This window comes from Pithys albifrons, chromosome 29 (assembly GCF_047495875.1).
Source record: "Pithys albifrons albifrons isolate INPA30051 chromosome 29, PitAlb_v1, whole genome shotgun sequence".
Taxonomy (NCBI): Eukaryota; Metazoa; Chordata; class Aves; order Passeriformes; family Thamnophilidae; genus Pithys; species Pithys albifrons.
In genome coordinates, this window is record NC_092486.1 from 3596742 (window position 1) to 3614649 (window position 17908).

General features: G+C 65.9%; 2 protein-coding genes across 3 annotated transcripts; both read left to right on the forward strand.

Annotated features, from left to right (window-relative positions):
- Nucleotides 1-200: 200 nt before the first annotated feature.
- On the forward strand, nt 201-12085 carry HR (HR lysine demethylase and nuclear receptor corepressor). Of its 2 annotated transcripts, none has more exons than XM_071579154.1 (19): nt 201-310; nt 4961-5824; nt 6443-7292; nt 7875-8040; nt 8438-8661; nt 8740-8889; nt 8977-9060; nt 9139-9257; nt 9368-9446; nt 9586-9749; nt 9864-10079; nt 10156-10327; nt 10446-10521; nt 10673-10803; nt 10898-10996; nt 11083-11222; nt 11290-11541; nt 11638-11760; nt 11839-12085. In XM_071579154.1, the coding sequence occupies exons 2-19, from the start codon at nt 5012-5014 to the stop codon at nt 11899-11901; spliced, it is 3921 nt and encodes a 1306-aa protein (XP_071435255.1). In that variant the 5' UTR covers nt 201-310; nt 4961-5011; the 3' UTR covers nt 11902-12085. The 2 variants fall into 2 exon arrangements, with proteins under 2 accessions (XP_071435255.1, XP_071435254.1); XM_071579153.1 differs by lacking the exon at nt 201-310 and adding an exon at nt 3400-3831.
- A 1416-nt stretch (nt 12086-13501) lies between these two features.
- NUDT18 (nudix hydrolase 18) lies at nt 13502-17838 on the forward strand. The gene is made up of 4 exons (XM_071579104.1): nt 13502-13530; nt 15985-16164; nt 16254-16467; nt 17081-17838. The coding sequence occupies exons 2-4, from the start codon at nt 16009-16011 to the stop codon at nt 17668-17670; spliced, it is 960 nt and encodes a 319-aa protein (XP_071435205.1). The 5' UTR covers nt 13502-13530; nt 15985-16008; the 3' UTR covers nt 17671-17838.
- Nucleotides 17839-17908: the final 70 nt, after the last annotated feature.

Genomic DNA, 17908 nt, shown 5'->3' on the forward strand with positions numbered 1-17908 from the left:
AGGGGAGCGCGGGCTGCCAGAGCAGTTGGGCTGTGGCCCTAATTCCCAGAAAGCTGCTCGTGTGGGAGTGAGTGTCCTCCCGTGCCCTCCGCTCCGCCGCAGCCTCCAGACTCCTGAAGGTTTGACGTGGGTTTCTTTTTTTCCTTTTTTTTTTCCTTTTTTTTTTTTTTTTTTTTATTTAAGCGCCGGGTGCAGATTAACAAAAGCTCTCGCGGCCATCGTGCCCGGTGCTGGGCACGGGGAGGGGGGATCGGGGCTGCTTCCTCTGCCTGCACCTTCAGCTTCCTCACCTGCGCCGCGGTGGAGGCAGGTAGGTGCACACCGGGCTCAGTGCCGGGGCTGGGAGGAGGAGGAGGAAGGAGGAGGAGGAGAAGAAGAGGGAAGGGCTGGGACTCTGTGTATGTAGAGTGGACTCTGGGCAAGCCAGGGAAAGGGTCCATTTTGCGTGAAGAAAAGGCTGAATTTTGGGTTCTTTCCCAGCCAGAAGTGGAGTGGCTTGCAGGTCTGGAGGTTCAGAGCCCTTCCCTGGGGGGCCAAGAGAAACTCTGGCCCAAGAAGGTGCTGTGGGGTTCAGGATAGGGCTGGCAGGATCCTGGGCTGCTGGAGCATCAGCAGAGAGGGACTGTTGGGTGCCAGGACTCCCATGTATCCCCCTCCCCAGTGCTGGAGCATCCCGGGAACCCACTGCCTCACGCGGCCACACATCCCCCCCTGATCCCAAGGGACAGCGTGGGGACAGTGTCCCTCCACCCCGTGTCCTCCCAGTGTTCCTCCACCCCACGTCCTCCCAGTGTCTCCCCCATTCTCCAGCTCGGAGCAGGGCAGGGATGCCAAGAGTTCTAATTCGGGTGTTTCCGGCCTCCCGCGGCGTCGTTCTGGCCAGGGCTCAGCTCAGGGGTGTTGACATCCCTCTGCTCGCCCTCTGATTTAAGGGAAAAAACAGGGATTTTGGAGCTCTGTGCCAGGCCACCATGGCAGAACCTCCCCAGGGCGGTTTATCTTTCAGCAAAACCTGAGCTGGCAAAAGTTGAGCCCAGGCTGGACCCTCCCAGATCACCCTGGGGGACCCTCCGTGGGTCGTGCTGGGACAGACAGTGAGTGGAAGGACCTCAGCCAGAGGTTGTGGATGTGGGAGGGAGGCAGGGATCCTGCTCCTGGGATCGGGGAGGCTATGGCTGAGCCCCAACAGGGCTTCCCACAGCGTGGCTACCCCGTGGAGGCTGCGCTGGCCCCGGGGAGGCTTCACCAGGGCCTTGGGCTCCCTGGCACACCGAGGGCAGTGTGGCATGGGGAGGGGACAGTGGCTGAGGATTCCCAGTGCATGGTGGGAAATTCCCGACTGTCCCTCCAGCATCACCTCTCCCCCTGCTTCTTGTTCTTTGCCCCAGAAATGGCTGCCATGGACCCTCCTCAGGGATTCCCAGTTTCAGGGTGGTGTGTCCATTCCTGCTCCCACCAATCCCCTCCCTCACAACATTCCCAACACCCATGGCCACCCTGAGACCCACCCGGCCACACTGGGATGTGCAGACCCTTCCCAGAGTCCCTCCCGGCTGCCAGTTCACCCACAGCCCTTCCGGATCCATCATTCCCAAGGAGCAGAGGGAGGGAAGGGGAAGAGTTTGTCTTTCAGCACCTTCTCATCGCAGGCAGGCACAGGCTCTCCCTCGCCCCGAGCCCTGTCTGGGTCCCCTCCCTGTTCCCTGGCACCCAGAGAGTGCAGTGAGCAGCTCCCCCAGGCCCTCCCCTCCACGGTGAGCAGGGCTCAAGGGGATTCTCCTGTGGGCTGACCCTGCTGGTGGTGGGATGGTGCCACCCAAATGCCCCCTGACAAGGCCAAATGATCCCAGTGGCACCCAGTGCCCCAAGCCATGTCCAGCAAGGGTTAACCCCAGTTCCCAACGGGGCCAGACCACAAGGAAGCTGCTGCTGAGCTGGGAGGCTGCCCATGGCCTGCTGTTCATTTTGCTGCTGAGCTCCCACGGGCCCTGGCCTGCCCTCACCCCATCTCCTGCAACCCCCAGCCCCGTGTGCTGAGCCATGCCGAGCCATTCCAGGGGAGCCATGAGCGTGGATGCAGTTTATGTAAGGAGTGAGTGTCCCAGGGACACACAGATGTTACATAAACCTGCACGGCACTGCTGCCATCAGCACCACCTCACCAGGAGCCCAGGAATTGGGGGTGCACCTGGAGGACCCCCCTGGTCCTGCTCCCCCCCCCGTTCCAGGGCTGGAGCATCACTGTGAAGGAATGGGCAGTGGGAGATGGTGGGTTTGGGGTCAGGATGTTTTGGTGCTGGGAATGGTGCAGAGAACACCCACAGGGTGCCAGTTCTTGCCTGGTGGGCTGGGATGGATGTGATCCTGGTGGGCTGTAGGGCATGGCTGGGATGGGTGTGATCCTGGTGGGCTGCAGGACATGGCTGGGATGGGTGTGATCCTGGTGAGCTGTAGGGCATGGCTGGGATGGGTGTGATCCTGGTGGGCTGCAGGGCATGGCTGGGATGTCTGTGATCCTGGTGAGCTGTAGGGCATGGCTGGGATGGGTGTGATCCTGGTGGGCTGTAAGGCATGGCTGGGATGGGTGTGATCCTGGTGGGCTGTAGGGCACGGCTGGGATGGATGTGATCCTGGTAGGCTGCAGGGCATGGCTGGGATGGGTGAGATCCTGGTGGGCTGTAGGGCATGGCTGGGATGGGTGTGATCCTGGTGGGCTGCAGGACATGGCTGGGATGGGTGTGATCCTGGTGGGTTGTAGGGCATGGCTGGGATGGGTGAGAACCTGGTGGGCTGTAGGGCAGGGATGAGTAGCTACCCAGGTACTCCCTCCTCATGTCTCGGCAGGATGGCACCATTGGGATGCTGCCACAGCATCCTGGTGTTCCAAAGGTCCCTATGAACCCCTTGGAGCATATCCCACTTTTCCCACCTGTCTGCTGCAGGGTCTGCAGGGAGGTAGAGAAGCTCTGCCTTCATCCCAGACAGCTGTAGGAGGGATGCACAAGGCCCTGGACAAAGGTGGCAACATGGCTTGAGGCCAGATCCATATCATTTGGGCAAAGCCAAAGGGTTTGGGAACTCCCATCCCATGGGGTGGCCACACGCTCCATGCTGGCCACGCCACCACCAGTCCCTCAGCACCAGAACATGGGGGAACTGGCCCATCCCGGTGTTTCTCCCATTCCAGTTTCGCCCGGAGCTGGGCGGCTGGAGCCTTTCATTGGTGACGGGGCGGCGTTGCCGAACAAAGGGCGCTTTCTTCGCCCGCACGGGGCAGAGCACACCTGCCCGCCTTGGCACCGCCGCCGGTGCCCCCGGGGCTGGGCGGCACCGCCGGCACCGCGCCGATTCCCGGTTTTCCGGGCGTCAGCAGCCCCAGCATCCCTCCCGCCCGCCCAGTCGCTGCCGGAGCCGGCGGAGGCTGCAGATCGTGGGGAGCGGAGCCGCTGCCACCGCCTTGTCCTGCTGTCACCAGCCCCAGGATGCTCAAGGCTGCCTAGAATCGGGGGAAGGTCCCAGTCGTGCTGCTCCCTGGATATCCCTGTCCCTGAATCCCACACCACCGGGATCTCCAGCTCGTAGGACAATAGGCAGGAGGAGCACGGAGCGTCCTAAGCCAATGGATCAAAAACCCCAGCTCCGGCATTCGGAGAAGAACATCCCCAGGGCCGCCCAGGCGGCTTTCTGCCTCCTCCAGATCCCGGAGCCGGACCCCTTCAGCCTGTGGGTTTAGGCGCTCCTGAATTCCCGGCTTCTCCTCTCCGGGACTTGGTGTCAACAGCGGAGACATCCGCTCGTCCTCGGCGGTGGGGTCCCTGATGGACCCTCCAGGTAGCTGTGGGGTGGAGGGGATGCTCGCCGAGCTCTGGGACAGGCTTCTTGTGCTCCAGATGGGATGAAGGACAGGGGACAAGGTCACCCTGGGGAGTCTGGGGGAGCAGGGGGGACCCCGGGGATGGCGTGTGGTGGGGCAGCCTTGGGGCAGCGGGAGGGAGCTGAGCTGGGAGCAACTTCCTGGAGCGGGGCCGGATGGGAGAGCCTGGATGGGTTCTGCGCCCTGGAGGGATGGGGTGGGTGTCCCCAGGGTGTCCCTGTCCCCGGGGTGCCCTGGCTCGGGCAGGGTGCTCCAGAATGCTGCCCAAACAGTGTGGGAATGGGGACTCTGCCGTCCTTGAGTAGAGGATGCGATGGGGACAGGCGGCTCTGGGGACACACTCCTGTCCCCGCCCTGCTCCTGTCCCCACCTTGTTCCTGTCCTCATCCCACTCCTGTCCCCATCCCGGCCATCGGGGCGGCTCCTTCCCCTGGGTGCCGCTGGGTGACCCTGTGCTTGTCCCTCTCGGGTGTCCGGGCTGCCGGGCAGGATGTGAGGAGGGACAGGGGGACAGGAAAAAGGGAAGCGACCTCCGGCGCGGCGAGGTCTGGCTCAGCACCCCGCGTCTGCGTGTGGCCCGGGACCCGGAGGAGGGTTAATCCAGCAAATCTCCCCAGGCATTTCTCCCAGGAGGGGCCTCTGGGAGAGCGGGGAGCTCCCCCCTCGCTGGAAGCCCTCCTGGGAAGCGCAGCCCAACCCTGGCCGGAGGCAAATACCTGCGCGGGGCACGGCCTCCCCACGCTGGGTGCCAGCGGCCGGGCGCGGGGCCAGGCTGGGTGCGGAGGGACGGGTGGGCGCGAGGTGCCAGCCCAGCCGGGATGGGCGCAGGAGCGACAGGGACACACGCTCCAGACACGTGCTCTGCCGGGTCCTGCTTGCCGACGGATGCCCGCGGGGCACGGGAGTCAGGGATCCCCTCGCCATGTCGGGGAGCTTCTCATCTCACACGGCGGGGCGGAGATGCGGGGTTGAAAACAGCTCCCCCCGCAACACCCCCAGCCACCCCCGTGCCTCGGTTTCCCCGCAGCGCTGCCCGGGCAGGGCTCGGTGCGGTGCCCCCACTGATGCCCCGCTCCCTGCCCGCAGGATCCGGCCAGCCCGGGACGGCGCTGAGCAGCACATGAGTGTCGGAGCAGCATGGCCAGCGACGCCAGGATGGGGGAGACCCCGCCGCGGTGGAGAAGAGCCCTGGACGCAGCGCAGGACTCCCGGGGGATGGAGAGCAGCGGGATGGTTTTATCCCGAAGCGCTGCTGCCGAGCTGGGACTCCCGGGCTACCCTGAGCCCGGCAAGCTGAGCTACGGCGTGGAGAAAGGGTGTTCCTGGAGGGGCTCCGAGGGATGTTTGGGACCCGTCGGGGAGCTTGCCGATGGCCTGCTGGGCTGCCCCTACCCCCCGGCCCCGCCGTGCCTGCGGGACGCCCTGTGCCGCCCCAAGGATGGAGCGGAGCTGCCCCCGCTGCTGCCCCCCAGGAACGGGCAGCCCAAGGCGGGCTGGGGGGAACCCTGCAAGGACCACCCCGGGGCGCGGTGGGCTGAGGCCGTGCTGGCCCCCCTGGCCCTCTACAGCCACGCGTACCACCGCTACCCCCTGCCCGTGCCCGGGTTGGACACCCCGCGGCCCAGCACCGCCAGCAAGCCCCGAACCGCGGCGGGGGACACGGCCGGAGACCCCCCGGCTTTCCGCCACTGCCCTTTCCTCGTGGAGGCCAAGCACAGCCCCTTCCTCCTGTCCTCGCTGCTGCCCGGCGGACCCCCGGCTGAGCCCCCGTTTGGCGGCACGGGGGCCGAGGGGCCGGGGGCGATGGGGGACGGGCGATTCGCTGGCATGGACTGGCGCTTGGGCTCCTCCTACGCGCCCTCCTGGGGACAGCCCCTCTACCTGGGGGTCCCGCCGAGGTGCAAGGCGGCCCTGCCCCCCTTTGACGACTGCTCCAGCTCAGGGAACAAGGTAGGGCGCCCTGGAGAGTGTGGATGGTCAGGGGTCCCTGGAACACCCCTGGGTGACAGCGAGCTCCAGCCTCACCTGAACCCGTCCGGGAGCGGCGCGTTGCGAAAGGCGGTGCTGGCACCAGCAACCAGGGCAGGGCAGGGCCGGGCCGGGCAGCACCCCATGAGGGCACCACAGCCCCCCCCCCGTCTCTCCTGCAGCTTGTCAGGGGGGTCCCAGCCCCACGGAGGGACGGGGCGACACGCCCCTGGGGTGATGCTGCGCTCCGCGGTGTCCCCGCGGGTGATGCCACCCCCGGGCTGAGTCACGGCGGCAGGAGCCGGCGGGGGCGGCGGGAGGCAGCGCTGCCAGCCGTGGGTGCGCCCGTCGCACCCCGCGCCGCTGCGGCTCCCCATTCCTTTCCCACGCTGCCAGGGGTGGGGGGACACAGGCAGCCCCATCGCCCCCTCCGCTGGCAACTGGGAAGCGTCAGGAACTGCCCAGCTCGGGAGGGTGGTGGGGGAAACTGAGGCAGAGCCACGGGGTTGCTCCCCATCACCCTCCTACAGCGATGTGGGTGACAGGCAGTGACAGGAACTCGCACCTGGGGTGACACCAGACCCTCTGCTCCCTTTCCAGGAGTTTTATCCGAAGAAAGAACCCGGTTTCCACCGCTCCGTCAAGGACCACGCGGCGCCGCAGCTGCTGGGCAAGAACCAGGCAGGGCAGGACAGAGACGGGGAGGGGGAGCCGGCGGTGCCGGAGCTGCCGGGAGCCCCGTGGAGGGATGGCCGAGCGGGGGGCAGCTCGGCGGTGCCCGCTCCCCACGCCCGCACGCCTCCCCCCAGCGCCAGCCACCCCCTCTTCCTCCTGCAGCCTGGCACGGGGGGCTGCAGGGGCACCTGGCTGGGCGCACGGCCCCACGGCGCCGATTTTTCCATGGAAACAGGGCCAGGACGGCCCTCAGAGCCCAAAGATGAGCGCCTGGGGTACCAAAGCCTCCAGCCCAGCTCGCCACCAAGATCCAGAGAGACCAACCCATCGCCTCTGCTCACGGACGGGCACTACCCACTGGCTCTCGCCAAGCCAGAGCCCACCCCAGCCTGTCTCTGCCCCACCCCAGGCTGTGATGGGTGCCCGGGGGTGGGCTGTGGGGTGCCCAACCCCTTCGAGCCCACCCTGGGCGTGCCTGGGGGGCGTTTCCCGTGCCCCCCCAGCAACCACACCAAGCTGAAGAAGACGTGGCTGACACGGCACTCAGAGCAGTCGCTGCCACGCCTCAAGGCTGCCCGGCAGGACGGGGGTCCCGAGCCCCCCGGGGAGGGCAAACGCTCCACCAAGCGCCCCCATGGCACTGCTGATGGACCCCGCGGTGCCAACGAGGGTGCCGGGGCCGCCAAGAGGGGCACAAAGGCCACCGTGTGCCCTGGTGGTGGCACAGAGAGCGCAGGGGACCCCAAGGAGAGGAGGATGGAGCTGGGAGAGGGAGGTAAGGAAGGAGGGTGCACAGTGAGGCTGGCAGGAGGGTGGTGGCATCACCCAGTCCCAAAGGAACTTTGCATCCCTGTTCCTGGCACCCACAACAGGAGCTGGGAACACATGAGGATTGGGGAAACTACTGCACTGGGGCTTTTCCTGGCATGGCTGGGTCTGGCAGCAATTCCCGGGGCAGGAATAGTTGGAAATGCTCCTTTGGGGTGGCGTGGCACCCTCAGGTGGGATGCCTGGGGGTGGAAGTGCTGTCACTGGGTCAGTGACTCCTCAGGGAGGTGTTGGCATCTCAGCCCTGACCTCTGCAGAGCTCCAGCCCTACTTTCCAGCCCTACTTTCTGGCCCAGTTTCCAGCCCCCACCACAGCGTGCCAGGCATAGAATCCCAGAATCCTGGCATGGTTTGGGTTAGAAGGGACTCTAAAGCTCATCTTGTCCAACCCCTTGCCATGGGCAGGGACACCTTCCACTGGACCAGGGTGTCCCAAGCTCCATCCAACCTGACCTTGGACACTTTCAGTACCTCCTGGCTGGCGTGGATGGGGCTCCACAGTGTCCCCAAGCACGTCCTGTGTCCCCAGAGCCGCCGAGCCGGCAGGAGCCGTGGTGTCTGCAGAGCCTGCCCTGCCCTGCACTGCCCCAGAGCATCCCCCGCTGCTGTGCCTGTGCCCCCCGGCCCACGGGGGACCCCGAGGGTGAGGAGGAGGAGCCCCCCGAGAGCACCTGCAGACTGCTGCACTTCCGCAGGTGGGCAGCTCACAGGGTTGGGGGTCCCTGGAGCACCCCCTCCTGTCACCCCATTTTTAATGACTGTTCTTTAGGGCATCCCTTCCCTTCACTCCTCTTTGCAGCAACCTCTCCTGTCACCCAACTTTGGGGCACCCTCTCCATCCCCCCATTTTAGGGCATCCTGTCTCCTCACCCCACTTCAGAACACCCTCTCCCATTACTGAATTTCAGACCATCCTTATTCCCCAACTTCACATTATCCTCTATTGCCACCCCACTGTAGAGAATCCCCTCCCACTTTTGAGCACCCTCTCCCATCACCCCAATTTTAAAATCCTGTCTCATCACCCCAATTCTGACCACTCTCTCCTGTCCCCCCACTTTTGGGCACCCCTCCTGTCCCCTCTCTCTGCAGGTTCGCCCTGGGGGACAACGGGGAGCTGAGTGTTGATGGGCTCTGCACCCTGGGGGAGGCCGAGGGGGAGCTGCTGGAGGAATCCAGCCCCGAGCCAGGGGGCAGGAATGGGGGGAGCAGCCTCTGTCTGGCCAAGTACCTCCTGGGGGTCCTGGGGGACCCCTTCTGTGACGCCGTCTGCAGGGACAGGGACACGTGGCCGGGAGCCCCTGGCAGGCCCGAGGGTAAGGGGGGACCAGGGTGAGGGGTGACGCTGGGGGACACTGGGGACACTGAGGAGGCTGAGACTGTGTTTCCCACAGGGGTGGTGGCCTGGAGGAGGGGGGAAGGAGCTCCCCAGCTCTGCGACTCCTGCCAGCGTGGCTTCTTCAACTCCCACTGGAGCTGTGCCAGATGTGGCTTCCAGCTGTGCCCCAACTGCCACCGCAGCAGGAGGGAGGCTGATGGCCCTGGTATGGGCACATGGGGGGGCTCAAAAGGGGGAGCCAGCCCTGGGGGGGCTCGGTGGGGATGAACACACCCTCTCTCTGATGGTCCAGGTCCAGCACAGCCACCTGAGTGCACCCCTGGGCGAGACCACCCCATCACAGCCCTGGTTCCCACGCAGTTTGTCCCCACCTCTGGTGAGTGTGTCCCCCACCCCCAGCACTCCCCTCTGCCTGCTGTCAGGGGGGTGACACCTCTGTCCCTGCTGTCCCCAGTCCTGACCAGGCTCTGGAAGCTTCTGCATGAGGTCAGGGCCAAGTTTGGCATCGAGTCTCACTGTCCCTGTGGGAAGGGGGCTGTGGAGCAGAGCCCGGCAGAGCCCCCGGGCAGGCAGGTATGGGATGGGGAAAAGGGGGTGCCAGTGCACCCCAACCCCTGCACGGGGTGTCTGTGGGGTGTGTGTGGGGATGTGGCTCTCTGCTGATGCCCACATGGGTGTTTCAGGAACTGCTGGGGGCTGCGGTGCCCACCCTGCCACCCCCCAGCCATGGCCAAGCTGACACCCCCAGGCCCATCAAGGAAGGTAGGGCTGGTTGTGACCCCCCCATCCTGGTCCTGGGGGGGTCAGGGATGCTGCACTCCCTCCCCTACAGGATGCTGGGTGGCAGGTGAGAGGCAGAGAATGGTGTGGGCAACCCTGACCGTGTTCTCCCCCCGAACAGAGAGCCCCGAGGAGGGGCCGCCAACCCCAGGGCAGCCCCCAGTGCGGGGGGCTGTGCAGACCACCACCCTCTGCGACCTGCTGGCCTCCACCGCCGTGAAGCTGTGCCTGGGGCAGGACGGGGTGCGCATGGCCTTCGCCCCCGTGGTGCCCACACTGCCCAGTGTGAGTCCCGGCAGCGACCAGGACACCCCGTCCCGTGCTGCCCACACCCCCTTCAGCGGGACTGGGGGGGACAGGGTGGGCTGAGGGGCTCCTCACTTCCATTCCCTCCCCCAGGACAATCGCCTGACCAGCATCCTGGACAGCATCATCGCCCGTGTGGTGGAGAGGAAGATCCAGGAGAGGCAGGTGGGGGGAGAGCTGAGCCCCCTCAGCCCCTCTGAGCCCCCCACATCCCACTGCATCCTGGCACCCAGTGGGCTGCTCTGGCTGCACGACCCCGGCCATGCCAGCAACTATAAACTCTTCCAGGAGCACTGGCGGCAAGGCCAGGTAAGTCTCCCATCCCTGGTGACACCCGAGACCCCCTTGGTCCCCTGGCCCCGCTGAGCCGCGGCTGCCCCGGCAGCCTGTGCTTGTTTCAGGGCTGCAGAAGAGGCTGGAGGGGCGGCTCTGGGGGCCGGAGTCGTTCCGCCCACCCCGGGGGGAGCAGGAGGTGGAGGTGGTGAACCTGCGGGCGCCGGCGAGCCGCGTCCGCATGAGCAGCCGCGAGTTCTGGGATGGCTTTGCCGCCGGCTCAGGTGAGCTGTGTGCAGAGTTTGTGGGGTCCTCGGGGTGATCTTGGGTAAGGTGTGAGGGGAGCCAGGCTTTGCACCCCTCTCTCCATCCCTGTGTGTGATGCCGGGGTCCCTCCCGCAGCATCCCCGGAGCCGGAACAGGGTGCTGGGGACTTGCTGAAGCTGGAGAGTGGCTTTGGGGACATGGAGCTGAGCCGGTAGGTGACAGCACAGTGTGGCTCCCCCTTCCTGACCTCCCCACGCCAGCAGTGGGATGTGGGATGCAACACCGGGGCTGGGGGTGTCGGGGCAGCTCTGCCCTCACCTGTACTTGGTGCTGCGCTGCCAATCCCCCCATCTGTGCCACAGGACCACCAACCTGCGGGCCAGCCTGCCCCTGCCCGAGTACTGCGGGGCCAGCGGCCGCCTCAACCTGACCACCCACCTGCGGGGCCAGCGGGGCCGGCGCTGGCTGCGCCCACGTGTCTGTGCAGCCTACGGTGAGTGTGGTACCCGGGCTTTGAGGGGGCATCTGGGCTCCCCTCTCCCCCGGGGATGCCCAGCGCTCACCCACCGCCCCGCTCCCACTTCCAGGTGTGCCCCCGCAGGACCGGAACGTCGGGACCAAACACCTGGCGGTGGAAGCAGCCGATTCCATCAACATCCTGGTTCACGCTGCGGCGGCCCCGCGGGGTATGGGGGTAGCACGGGGGGTCCCTACACCCCTCTGCTCTGCTCCAGCCCCTCCGGGACGCCCCTGAGCCCCCCTCTGCCCGCAGAGGTGCTCCTGCACGGCGACACGGAGGACATGGATGCGCCACTGAGGGAGCGGCTCAGGGATGCCGGCGGCCGGCCCGGTGCCCTGTGGCACATCTTCCGTGCCGAGGATGCCCCCCGGATCTGGGATTTCCTGCGGAAGGTGGGTGACAGCACTCCCTGCCCCGCTCCATCCCCTCCCCACTCCGCTCACCCCCAACACCCCACAGGCATCCGAGGAGATGGGGCAGGAGGGGGCGGCCACGGGGGAGCCCCCCGGGCGCTCCCTGGATGCCCCCGGGCACTCCCTGGATGCCCCTGGGGGCTCCCTGGATGTCCCCGGGCGATCCCTGGATGCCCCCGGACGATACTTGGACGCGGCGCTGCGGCGGCGGCTGCGGGAGGAGTGCGGGGTGAGCGCCTGGACCCTCCTCCAGTTCCTGGGGGACGCCGTGCTGGTCCCCGCGGGGGCTCCCCACCAGGTAGACATCCCCGAAATGCCCCTCCTGGGGGGCAGCTGTGCCACCCCTCCCTGTGGAAAGCGATGCAGGGCGAGCACCTGATGGCCCCTGATGCAGGTGCAGACCCTCACGGGCACCATCAGTGTGGAGCAGTGGTTCCTGTCCCCGGAGAGCTCCGTCCGCCTCCGGGAGCTCGACACCGATCCCGCTGGGACCACCACGCAGCATCTCCGTGCCCAGGTGGGTGGTCTGGGGGCGTGGGAGGCCGTCCCAGTGCGGGGTGAGCAGTGCTGAACCCCCTCTTTGCACCCCCTGCAGCTGGACGGGATGATGTTCTCCGCTGTGCGGGAGGCGCTGAGGGTCCTGCGGGGCTGCAAGTGAGGCCATGGAATGTGGGAAGGACGCTCGGACAGAGCCAGGATGGGCGCCCTGGTGGTGGTCCTGGACCCTGGGGAACTGGGACCAGGTGCTTCCTGCTCGGTGCTTTGCTCCAAGATCTCCCAGGAAGGCTTGAGGCAGAAAGAATAAAGTGTCCGCCGTGTGTTGGGGCCACCGGGACAACCAGCATCCGCCTCGGGGTCTCTGTTCATCCCCCTAACCCTAACCCTAACCCTAAACCTGAACCTAAACCCAACATTAATCCTAAACCCCAATCCCAACCCCAATCCTACCCCCAACACAAACCCCTACCCCAACAGGCCACCTCCATAGCAACGGCTCCAGCAATGGGTCCTCCCCATAGCAACGGCACCGGCAACAAGCCCCTCATAGCAACCGCCCTAGTAACGGGCCCTCTCCGTAGCAACCGCCCTAGTAATGGCCTCCCCATAGCAACCGCCCTAGCAACGAGCCCTGTCCATAGCAACTGCCCTAGAAACGAGCCCTGTCCATAGCAACCGCCCTAGCAACGGGTCATCCCTGTAGTAACCGTCCTAGCAATGGGCCCTGTCCGTAGCAACCGCCCTAGTAATGGCCTCCCCATAGCAACCGCCCTAGCAACGAGCCCTGTCCATAGCAACCGTCCTAGCAATGGCCCCCCTGCAGCAACCGCCCTAGCAACGGGCCCTGTCCATAGCAACTGCCCTAGTAATGGCCTCCCCATAGCAACTGCCCTAGCAACGAGCCCTGTCCATAGCAACTGCCCTAGAAACGAGCCCTGTCCATAGCAACTGCCCTAGCAACGGGTCATCCCTGTAGTAACCGTCCTAGAAACGGGCCCTGTCCATAGCAACTGCCCTAGTAATGGCCTCCCCATAGCAACAGTCCTAACAACGGGCCCTGTCCATAGCAACCGCCCTAGTAATGGCCTCCCCATAGCAACCGCCCTAGTAACAGGCCCTCTCTGTAGCAACCGCCCTAGTAACGGGCCCTCCCCATAGCAACTGCCCTAGCAATGGCCTCCCCATAGCAACCGCCCCAGCAACGGCCCTTCCATAGCAACCACCGGGGGCAGGGTGGGTGGCAGAACCGGGGGTTGGCAGCCTGGCATGGCCCCCCCAGCCCCGGTCAGCTGGCAGAGGGCACTGGTGGGATGAGTTTGGCTCGGGCTCAGCCCCAACAGTCTCACACAGCTGGGAACAGCTGGATGTTGCTGTCCAAAGGCTGGAGAGGCCTAGTGTGTTGTTCCCATGCGTAGAGTGACGACCCAACGGACTGAAACAGCAGCGGGAAACTATCTCAGGATACTTAATTAACACCAGACAGTTAGTTAGCACCGGGCAATTAATTAGCATCGGGCAGTGGGGATCAGGTAATGCAGTGGGCACCGTGCCACTGGAAAGAGGTGGTGGGCACCGTGCGATGACCACCGTGCAATGAATAATTAGCACCGTGTAATTACCACCGCGTAATTATCACTCTGCGCCACGCGACTCCGCGGCCCCTTTAAGGCTAAGCCCCGCCCAATGTGAGTGGCGGCAGGGTCAGCCAATGGGAACGGAGCGTCCGCGGAGGGACAGCCAATGAGAGGCGAGGTGGTGGGCGGGCCCTTCTCGGCGGAGCCCCGGCGCGGTGAGTGCGCGGCGCATGCGCGGGGCGGGGGGGGCTGCGGGGTCCCTGCGCCTTCCCCGCGACCCCCGGCCCGGCCCCGCCGCTCCTGCAGCCCCTCCGAGCCGCCTCCCATTGCAGCCCCCCCGAAACATCCTCCCCATTGCACCCTGCAGCCCCCAACTCATTGCGACCCCCCCGAAACTCCCCCCTTATTGCAGCCCCTCCCCAAATAACCCTCCCCGTTGCACCCTGAAGCCCCCCCAAGCCTGATTGCAACCCACCTGGACCCTCCCCCTATTGCAGCCCCCCAAACCCTCCTATTGCAGCCCCCCCAAACCATCCCTCTCATTGCATCCTGCAGCCCCCCCCCAACCCTCCTATTGCAGCCCCCCCAACCCTCCTATTGCAGCCCCCCAACCCTCCTATTGGAGGCCCCCCAACCCTCCTATTGCAGCCCCCCAAACCCTCCTATTGCAGCCCCCCAAACCCTCCTATTGCATCCCCCCAAACTCTCCTATTGCAGCCCCCCCAAACCCTCCTATTGCATCCCCCCCAACCCTCCTATTGCAGCCCCCCAACCCTCCTATTGCAGCCCCCCCAACCCTCCTATTGCAGCCCCCCAAACCCTCCTATTGGAGGCCCCCCAAGCCCTTATTGCAGCCCCCAACCCCTATCGAAGCCCCCCCAGAACATCCTCCCCGTTGCACCCTGTAGCCCCCCCAGACTCTCCTATTGCAGCCCTCCCAAACCCTTATTGCAGCCCCCAACCCCTATTGAAGCCCCCCAAAATCTCCCCCTATAGCACCCTGAAGCCCCCAGACCTCGCCCTTATTGCGGCCCCCCAAAAACTCTTCCCCATTACACCTTGTAGCCCCCAAACCCTTGCTGAAGCCCCTCACCCTTATTGCAGCCCCCCAAACCCTTGCTGAAGCCCCCCACCCTTATTGCAGCCCCCCAAACCCTTGCTGAAGCCCCCCACCCTTATTGCAGCCCCCCAAAGTCTTACTGAAGCCCCCCACCCTTATTGCAGCCCCCCAAACCCTTGCTGAAACCCCCAACCCTTATTACAGCCCCCCAAACCCTTACTGAAGCCCCCCAAATCCTTATTGCAGCCCCCCAAATCCTTATTGCAGCCCCCCAAAGTCTTACTGAAGCCCCCAACCCTTATTGCAGCCCCCAAACTCTTACCGAAGCCCCCAAATCCTTATTGCAGCCCCCCAAACCCTCATTGCAGCCCCCAACCATTACTGAAGCCCCCCAAATCCTTATTGCAGCCCCCCACCCTTATTGCAGCCCCCAAACTCTTACCGAAGCCCCCCACCCTTATTGCAGCCCCCCCAGCCCCCCTGTAGCCCCCCAACCCCCCACCCCAGTGCACCCTGCAGCCCAGCTCGCCCCCCTACCCCCCGCTGCCCCCTGCCCCACTCCCCCCATTCTCCCCAGACTGGGACCAGCCCTCCCCCCTCAGTTTCCTGCAGTCCCACCCGCCCTGGGACCCCCAGTCCCCACCCAGTTCCAGCCCCCCTGGGACCCCCCAGCCCAGCGACCTCTTCTACCCCAGCCCAGGCGTCCCCCAGTCCAGCAGGCCGTACCCCCCCAGTATCCCCCAGTCCAGCCAGCCCTTTCCCACCAGTACCCCCCAGTCTAGCCAGCCCCTTCCCCCCAGTGCCCCCCAGTCCAGCCACCCTTTCCCCCCCAGTATCTTCCAGTCCAGCCAACCCTTTCCGCCCACTCTGCTCCAGTCCAGCCATCCTTTTCCTCCCAGTATCTTCCAGTCCAGCCAGCCCTTTCCCCCCAGTCTCCCCCAGTCCAGCGAGCTCTTTCCCCCCAGTCTCCCCCAGTCCAGCCGGCCCTTTCCCCCCAGTCTCCCCCAGTCCAGCCAGCCCTTCACATCCTTCATCTTCCCGTGCATCCTGCAGTCCAGCCAGCCCTTCTCCTACCGCAGCCCCCCCCGGCTCCCCAAATCCTGCCAGCTCTTCCCTCCCAGCCCCCTGTGGCCCCCCTCCCAGTCCAGCCAGCCCTTCCCGTCCTGTGCCCCCCTGTGCCTCCCCCAGTCCGGCCAGCCCTTCCTCTACCGCAGCCCCCCGCAGCTCCCCAAACCCAGCGACCCCTTCCCCTTCTACCTGCCCCCCTACAGCCCCCTGGGGGTCCCGCAGTCCAGCAGACCCTTCCCCTTCTGCACCGCGCCCTGCATCGCCAAGGCCACCGAGCTCTTCCCTTGCTACGTGCCCCCCCAGCCCAGCAGACCCTTCCCCACTTACACCCCCCTCCCCATCCCGCAGTCCAGCAGACCCTTCCCCTCCTCCAGGACCCCCCATCCCACCCCGCAGTCGCCGGACCCCCTCCCTCACCACCCCGTCCACCCCACGCACCGCCGGGGCTCTCTGTCCCCTCGCCTGCACGTCTGGGGGGTCCCCTCTCCGCCCCAAAACCCCGCGACCCCCTGAGCGGGCTGTGCTCCCCCTCCCCACCCAGCCGCGGGACGCCCCCTCTTTTCCCATGGGGGACGCCCCGACGGCGGAGCTGGACGCGCTGCTGGATGGAGGCGGCTGGGAGGTGGGCGACACTTTCGAGGGGTCCCCCGCGCCCCCCGTGCCCGTCAGCCTGGGCAGGACCGCCTGCTACGTGGTGATGGCCGTGCTGTTCAACGAGGAGGTGAGGCAGCCCCCCGGGACCCCCGTGGGACCCCCGCAGAGCCCCGCGGGGTGCCCAGCGAGCCCGTCGGTGCCCGTCGGTGCCCGCAGGGCGCGGTGCTGCTGGTGCAGGAGGCCAAGCCCGAGTGCCGCGGGAGGTGGTACCTGCCCGCGGGCAGGATGGAGCCCGGAGAGGGGGTGGTGGAGGCCCTGAGGAGGGAGGTGAAGGAGGAGTCGGGGCTGGAGTGCGAGCCCATCACGCTGCTGGCGCTGGAGGAGAGGGGGCCCGCCTGGATCCGCTTCGCCTTCCTGGCGCGCCCCGCGGGTGAGTGCTTGGGACGGGGTGGGACACCCGGTGTGGCCTCTGCCAGCGTCGGTGGTGTCCCTGGCACAGGTGCCAGGGGTGTTGGTGTGCCCTACCAGCCCTACAGTGGGTGACTGTGTCCCCAGCCAGCCCCATGATGGGCATCTCTGTCCCCTGTCTGCCCTGTGATGGGCATTGCCATCCCTGTGATGTGCATCTGTGTCCCCAACCAGCCCTGAGATGGGAACTGGCATCCCCACAGCCCCACGATGGGCATCTCTGTCCCCTGTCTGCCCTGTGATGGGCATTGCCATCCCTCTGATGTGTATCTCTGTCCCCAGCTAGCCCTGTGATGGGAACTGGCACCCCCAGCCCCATGATGGGCATCTCTGTCCCCTGCCATGACCACCACCAGTACTGGCACTTCCCCAACCCCATTGTGGGCTATCAGTGTCCACTATCAGCCCCCCCAACCCCACTCTGGGCTATCAGTGTCCACCATCAGCCCCATAATGGGGGTCTCACTGCTCCCCCAACCCCACTCTGGGCTATCAGTGTCCACTATCAGCCCCACAACAGGGGTGTCACTGCCCCCCCAACCCCATCACAGGGCACTGCCACCCTCTACCCTCAGGTGGGACCCTGAAGACCCTTGAGGAGGCCGATGCCGAGTCCCTCCAAGCCACGTGGTGGTCGGGGGACCCCCGTGAGCTGCCCCTGCGCTCCCTGGACATCCTGCCCGTGCTGGACCTGGCCACCCGCTACCACCGGAGCCCCCCACACCCCCCAACCCTGCCCCGGGAGCTGCCCTGTGCCCCCCTCTGCCTGAGGCTCCTCCTGCCCTTCACCAACACTGCAGGTGACCTGTGGGTGCTCCTGGGCACCGCTGGGACCCCCCACCTGCCCGTGGTGGCCTGTGGCACGTCGCCCCCCAAGCTGCATGGGGGGCTGTGCCTGCCAGTGCTGCGGCTGCTGCGGGACTGCCTGTCCTGGGACCCCCACCCCAGGGCCCTGGGGCTGCTGGGGGTGCAGCACCGAGCTGGGGGGCCTGGAGGGGCTGATGGCATCTGCTTCAACGTGGTGCTGAGCACCCCACCCAGCACCCATGGGGATGTGCCCCCCAAGCTGAGTGATCCCACACTGCGCTGGTGGCACGTGGAGGAGGAGGGTCTGAGGGGCCGCATCCTGCAGCGGCTCCAGGCCACGGTGCCCATCCGTAGTTAGTGCCCAGGAAGCCTGGATTCGAATGGGACACACATCCAGGGGTCCTGCTGGCCATGCCAAAGGTGGGAGACCCCCAGGATGTGATTGTGGATGGGGAGATGCTTCGGGGCAGGGCACTGTGTTTCATCCTGCTCAGCCCAAAAATAAAATAAACTTGGCTGCTTCTTCCATCCCTCTGGCCGTGGGTAAAGGTGGGATAACAGCGGGGGGAAAAGTGGGAGCAGGATTTTTGGGGGTG

What these genes read in the sequence shown, in the direction of transcription:
- HR (XM_071579154.1), top strand. Translation starts at nt 5,012, where the DNA reads ATGGCCAGCGACGCCAGGATGGGGGAGACCCCGCCGCGGTGGAGAAGA. An exon ending in GGGGACATGGAGCTGAGCCG is followed by an intron (nt 10,522 to 10,672) that starts GTAGGTGACAGC and finishes TCTGTGCCACAG; the next exon opens with GACCACCAACCTGCGGGCCA. An exon ending in CCGCGGGGGCTCCCCACCAG is followed by an intron (nt 11,542 to 11,637) that starts GTAGACATCCCC and finishes CCCCTGATGCAG; the next exon opens with GTGCAGACCCTCACGGGCAC.
- NUDT18 (XM_071579104.1), top strand. Translation starts at nt 16,009, where the DNA reads ATGGGGGACGCCCCGACGGCGGAGCTGGACGCGCTGCTGGATGGAGGC. An exon ending in CCGTGCTGTTCAACGAGGAG is followed by an intron (nt 16,165 to 16,253) that starts GTGAGGCAGCCC and finishes CGGTGCCCGCAG; the next exon opens with GGCGCGGTGCTGCTGGTGCA. An exon ending in CTTCCTGGCGCGCCCCGCGG is followed by an intron (nt 16,468 to 17,080) that starts GTGAGTGCTTGG and finishes CTCTACCCTCAG; the next exon opens with GTGGGACCCTGAAGACCCTT.